Source organism: Schistocerca americana, chromosome 6 (assembly GCF_021461395.2).
Source record: "Schistocerca americana isolate TAMUIC-IGC-003095 chromosome 6, iqSchAmer2.1, whole genome shotgun sequence".
NCBI classification, from domain to species: Eukaryota; Metazoa; Arthropoda; class Insecta; order Orthoptera; family Acrididae; genus Schistocerca; species Schistocerca americana.
Genome location: NC_060124.1, coordinates 331,774,579 through 331,780,770, shown reverse-complemented (window position 1 = coordinate 331,780,770; position 6,192 = coordinate 331,774,579). Strand labels below are relative to the sequence as shown.

The window sequence follows — 6,192 nt, the reverse complement described above, 5'->3', positions numbered from 1 at the left end:
TACAAGACAGGGACCACAAACGCAGTTGCAAAAGTAATAACATTCTAAGGTGAAAATGTCGTCTGCTATGGCAAACTAACCACCACCTGGCGTGTAGATATCGTCTGCAGACGCCTTACTTTTGTAAGATTTTAGAACCTTATTGTAGGCTACTTACTGGTTGATGAAGGCATATCGAATAACTAATTTTTAGTTTAACAGCTACCACATCATACTTGGGGGCTATTTTCTACGAACAATTCACGATTTATACAGTGCTTTGCCTCACAAATCACAAAGTTTATACAACTCTCTTTTTTGACTGCATATTAACTTCATTTATTTACTCATCTAAAAATCTTTCAAAATTGTGGGATAGATGTATATCATTGGTTTGCAAATGTTGCACACACACACACACACACACACACAAATTTACAGAAAATTAAAACATAGGTTGTTGTTCTGCAGAAGCTACGAAAATGTACCGCCAACTGTTGTTTTTAATTTTTTCAGTAATGAAATGAAAACACACTAAAATCGAATGGAGTACAGCAGCAATTGCTCCACAATAGCTGTGACAGTGTGGCAGAACGTTGGTGTTTTGAAATATAGCCACCAGGGGCCAGTGGTGGAAGAAAAGTGGTGTAATAAAGTAAAGCCGAATTGAACGTTTTGTAGCATTACAAAAATTGCACCTCTTAAGTTGCGCTAGTGAAAAGAGAGAGTTCTCTCAAGCTATTGCAGTATGCCACTAGCTGTGACACTTTTCTTACGTGTGTGAACCCAGCTTCACCGTCGTAACTAGAGACCGGATTATATGCATTACAAAAACCTTAAAATATGCATGAAAATGCTTAAAAATGCATGAAAAGTGTTAAAATATGCAAGGGCAAACAATGAAAAAACATGGTAACTACTGTGTGCACTATATCTCAAAGTCTAACCTGTGCGTATCAATTACGAGAAAGAACGCCAGCCATGCGAAAAATCGGTCATTTAGAAAGCTGATATCATTTTCTGAATACTTTCTGGTACGGGTTAGGAAGGGCGCCATTCTGGGATTATTTTCTAAAAATTTGCAAAATAGGGATGCATACAGTATTTCAAGAATCGTTCCTTCTTTGCTACTGTTGTCGGTAACAAGCAGATGGGATGCGAGTGTGTCGCAGCGAAACAATCGATATGCACAGGACCTACTTCGAAATATTTCGCACGCAGAGGGGCACACTCAAAAACTCCGTAATGCTTTATTTAAAAAACAACATACAATCACGAATTTTTTTGAACAGCATTAACTTTTAATTAATATTATTGGACCAAAGCATCATTTACAATTTATTTTACATTTCTCTACTATTGTAAACATAAGCAACCAATTTCTGTTCCAGATGTTCGGTAGTAAGATTGTGTCTTCGAGCACTCAAAACGTTTTTATAAGCAGAAAAGAATCGTTCTACAACAACTGAGGTAACTCAGTAGTATTTGAATTTGGGTGATATGCTGACACTCATTGTTTCTGGTAAAACTGTACCTGTCCCATTAATAAAACTATCGATTTAGCACAAGGTTCAAAGCCTGAGTTATTGTTTATAATGTTTTCAAACGTTTCTTGGGAATACCTCCAGCAATGAAGAGTTCACTAGAAAAATTTTATATTATAGATATATATAGATTAATTCAACGCCAAACTTTGAGTTTCAAGCTTTTTAATAGTTGCATGTATCTGGGGAAAAATGAGTACCAATCACAGCAACGTCTTTTTTGATACTGGAATCATTAAAAGCTTCCTTGCACTGGCAAACTGCCAAAGCCTCTGCACTATCGAAGTCGTTTACTACCCCTCTAATGGCCTTTGAATGTTCATTGTAAAACAACATAGCTTCGACCCACGTACCCCAACGAGCTACCACTGGTTTGGGAGGGAAAGGCAAATTTGGTAGTTTTCTTTATAGGTCTTGATGCGAGCAGAAGCCTTTAAAAACACTTTCTTTATGGATGAAATCAGTTTATTTACATTCACAAACGTGGAACATACTTCTTTAGCAAGGCGATGCACACCATGAGCAAAGCACATCACATGGATCAAATTGCTTATAGTTGGCTCAGTACACCATCTCTCATCCCGATGCATTAGAAGCCATCAGTCATTGTCACGAGGACGACACCCAAGATTGACCTAGCATCTCTTCCTCTATCGAAGTCGGGAACTGGAACTCTCACAGTACGGGCCTTTTCCACTGTTGGAAAGCAGCGATCTGAACACTGCCGCATTTTTTTGTACTTGTTCTTCTAAGCACTTCTATGCTTCAGTTCTGCGTTTTTCAATAGCACGAATTGTCTCGTCTAAATCAGTCGGGCAGTTGTCGTTACTGTCAGGAATATTTTCTTTCTCTCTGTTCTCAACCTCTGTTCCTGTTGGTACGTTATCCTCTTGCAATAGAGATTTACTTTGATCGTTATGCTGCAACGTTTCGGTCCCTGTCTCACTGCTAACATTCACTTGATTAATTTCATTTTCAAGTTCATCCTCAGAGTGAAGATTCATCGGTGCCTCAGGAGGTAAACTTGTTGAAGACGAACCACGTTTAGGAAGGCAGCCAAACATCGCTTGGTACAGAGATTTTTTAATTCCAAAATGTATAGCGCTATTCTTTATTAGCTGCACAAATCTTAATGCACACCTCCACTCCATGGTGTTGTGCTCCTGTGCCCATGTCGTTAGCATATTTTCTATGTCTATGCTGCCTTGGCTCTGACTGTGTCTGGGTTTACCGAGTACAATCTTAAAATTGGTCCATAGTTCAGGTAAGTTGCTCATTATTTTGTTGATGAACTCTCTACCATTGTCAGACTGCAGTATTGAGGGGATGCCTAACAATGTAAAAATGTCAACCCCAAGATGATAATGTCAGTAATGTTATCACATACCTCTTCAGCTGTTTTGGACTTCAGTGGCCTGAGAACAACGAATTTAGTGAGGCGGTCCTCATAAACCATTACGAATTTGCAATCTCCACCTTGTTGCGATTGGAAGTCAATGAGATCAACTTGACATCTGGAATTTAGCTTCTTGAATAGTATTGGCTTCACTACTATTCCTTTTTTCTGACCTTTTTGCTTTTGTAAACAAGGCTCACACAAACTACAATAAATTTGTATATCTCTGTATGTTATATTGCAGAACTTTGACTTCAAGCATTTCATCATTCGGTCATGCCCACCATGCCCAGTCATTACATGAGTGTCATGCAGGATATCACACAGTTCTTCTTCATAAACACAGTATTTAGTCTTACAGTCTTCAGTTATAGGTTGTATTAACTTGGTTACTCCATTCATTTCCAGCACTTCATATCTCTTTAAGAACTTGTAGTCATTGCCTTCCAGATTTTAGTGATTTAGCCTTTCTGATAAGTGACTCGTACCTTTCTCTGTCCATGAAGAAAGAATTATAACTGAGATTTCCCCATTTCACTCTAAGACGTTCGTAGAAGTTCACTGATTCAGCCATAGCTGCACTGATGTGAATCATAACTGCACTACTGTGTACCATAACTGCACTGCTGTATAACATAACAATAACGAGCAGACGACAATTACACTCATGCTGATGCGTGGTGTAATTGTTGGACGCAGCGTTAATAACTCGGGAGCAGTGATGGTATACCTTCACTAGTGGATAATATGCTACTGTATTTTGCCTAGCCGAGTATAGTGATGGTACACCTTCATTAGTAGATGTGTTTTTTTCAGTTTATGGTAAGCTCTCACTGATCACTTTAGTGATAGTGTACATTCATTAGGGAAGGTTTACCTTCCCTGATATTCCACTTCCACTGTAACACATGCACAGATATCTGAGCAGACAGAGCATTGCGTGTTGACTGGCCTTTAATATTATCTTCGGGACAATTTAAAGTACTTATCTAATGTAATCTAATGTATTTGCTGGTTCTGCATTTTTCTAGTTGTCACATGAGTGGGGCGCCCTGTATTCATGTGTGGGAGTCACGCTAGTGAAGATTGTTTTTAACTGTAACAGAAACAATAATCATTTTATTTTACATATAACTGGTTCCGACCTTGGTAATAGCCACCAGTCTTAACATGTATGTGGTTTTATTTCTTGGAACTGGACAGTCTGGTGACAGTAAGATGAGTGAAGGCATCAAGAACGTATCTATGACCTGCACATTCAGGGAGAGAGAGAGAGAGAGAGAGAGAGAGATAGAGAGAGAGAGAGAGAGAGAGAGAGAGAGAGTGAGTGAGAGAGAGAGGTGGAAGTGGGTGGGGGCAACCATTGTTAATTTTCCGTTAAATGACGAAATAGTTTGGAAATAATCAAGACAATAATCTCTAGGTATACTTGCTACTGTTCAATGACCATTACATTTTCTGTCTTTCTTCAATCTGGTACTGAATTAATTCAGCTGTCTCTCTGGCGGGACTGTTTTTTTTTCTGGTGTGATGGTGTGGGAGGGCATCTGTAGTTTGAACTTTCTGAACTAATTCGCAGGTTTATTTATTTATTTAATCGTGTCTGAGCTACATCTGTAATTAATTAATGCGCTATATACACTAGATTACAAATACAAGTAAATGATAGTTATTCATTCATATGTATATTCATGATCTTCACATATTGTAAGTCGTCATTATTGTCTAAAGCAAGGCTCATATCTCTCTCCAGTGTTCGGCACACTTCACTGCAGCGTCGTTGGCCAACCACAGGTCTTGGAAAGTGCATGGGGCCAGCAAAGATGGACAGGTCAGCAGGTGTGTCATGGTTTGTTTTCCTCCACATTGGCAGGGCTCTTCTTCGGCATATCACCACTTGATCAGGTTTCCTGTGATCTTCCCATTTGACATCTAAGTCTATTTAGGCTGTTCCAGACTCTCCATTCCAATTGTGATCCAGCAGGAAGTTTTTCTTTAATGTTCCAACTTTTCAGACTGCCTTTATCCAATTTCTGTTTCCACATTGATTCTCTAGTTGTAGACTGACTTTCGGTTAGTGGACGTTCAACTTTTATGAAGTCTTTCCTAGATTTAAGTCTTGCCTCCGCTGGCTGATGTGCGTACAGGGGATGTCTTCTATCTTCGCACTGCCTGCTTCGTTCGGCCATCGCCAACGTTTGCCGTCTGATCTGTGAGGGGGGGGGGGGGCTATTCCAGAACATATATAAAGGAGATCACGGTTTGTAGGCTCCAGGCATCCCATGATTAATCGACATGAGGCATTCAGCGCTGTGTCTAGCTTCTGAGCATGTGTCGCAGGTGGAGCGGAGCAAGCACGTCCCATACACCGTCTCCCCGCACTTTGACATCTGAGGGGCGTGTGAGGCGTTGCGAGAAAATACGCCACTGTTATGCTTACTGATTTGCTATGGCTATGGCACGACAATGACTTCTTGACTACAGTACGCAAAGGTATTGTAAGATCGTCAATGTTGGCAGCGTCCGGACACAAAACACTCGTGGTCGATTTCTGACTTCTACCGCCGTCAGCCGATCCAGAACTAGGGAGCTTCCGTTCAGGCCGTTGTGAACAAATCGACGAATTCAAATTTTAACTCATTGAAACAAACAGTATCCTCTGCCCAAAGCTGGTTACGCACTTGCATTTACTAATTTATGTTTGTAAATGTCAGGTGTTAGTACGCATAGTTTTTTAATCAAAATGCTTACTCATTAGGTGGATGTATGGCAGGTTGACATACGAAAGCAGAAAAACTAGCGAGGTCATTTGATTCGCCCCTGCTTTGAGGAACTAGAAATTTAGTTGAGCGACACTAGTGTTCTCCACTGGTATACATTATATATAAATTTATTAATATATATATTTCTGATTAATTATTAGGTGATACTTTTAATTTAAAGCTTTTTATCCTACCTCCGTTCCGATGACGTCATGATCATGAACTTTGCACGTTCACCTCAGATGAATGCTATGTAACACAACAATCTCTGCGTCAGGCTGTCGTCAGGTTTATTCATTTGTACTTTGTAGTGAGCTCGATAATCATGGCTGATGGAGTTGTTGCTGGTGGTGAAGTTGAGAATGTGGCTAGTAATGTATTGGTGAATGCAAACGGGGAAATTGTAGATAATGCTCAGACAGAGGGACAAAACGACGTAAGTATATTTTGCAATTGTTCGTGTGTGTAATATACTGTGATGTTGTGAACTAGACTTCAGTGTCATTTGCAC

At 39.8% G+C, this 6,192-nt stretch overlaps 2 protein-coding genes across 2 annotated transcripts in view; one reads left to right on the top strand and one right to left on the bottom strand.

The window, feature by feature from the left end:
- Positions 1 to 2,281: 2,281 nt before the first annotated feature.
- Positions 2,282 to 2,979, bottom strand: LOC124620118 (KRAB-A domain-containing protein 2-like). Its single transcript, XM_047146789.1, has 2 exons — positions 2,911 to 2,979; positions 2,282 to 2,833 (listed from the first exon to the last, which is right to left on the bottom strand). The coding sequence occupies exons 1-2, from the start codon at positions 2,977 to 2,979 to the stop codon at positions 2,282 to 2,284; spliced, it is 621 nt and encodes a 206-aa protein (XP_047002745.1).
- Positions 2,980 to 5,955: 2,976 nt separating this feature from the next.
- Positions 5,956 to 6,192, top strand: part of LOC124619260 (cleft lip and palate transmembrane protein 1 homolog) — a 48,216-nt gene continuing 47,979 nt past the window's right edge. The window contains exon 1 of the mRNA XM_047145525.1: positions 5,956 to 6,117. Coding sequence (XP_047001481.1) covers positions 6,007 to 6,117 — 111 coding nt within the window. The 5' untranslated portion in view covers positions 5,956 to 6,006. The remainder of the gene's footprint in view (positions 6,118 to 6,192) is intronic.

Excerpts from the sequence above, each read along its gene's own strand:
- LOC124620118 (XM_047146789.1), bottom strand. The coding sequence starts at position 2,979 with ATGGTTTATGAGGACCGCCTCACTAAATTCGTTGTTCTCAGGCCACTG. Across the intron at positions 2,834-2,910 it reads AGTCCAAAACAGCTGAAGAG|TCTGACAATGGTAGAGAGTT; the intron begins GTATGTGATAAC and ends TCAATACTGCAG.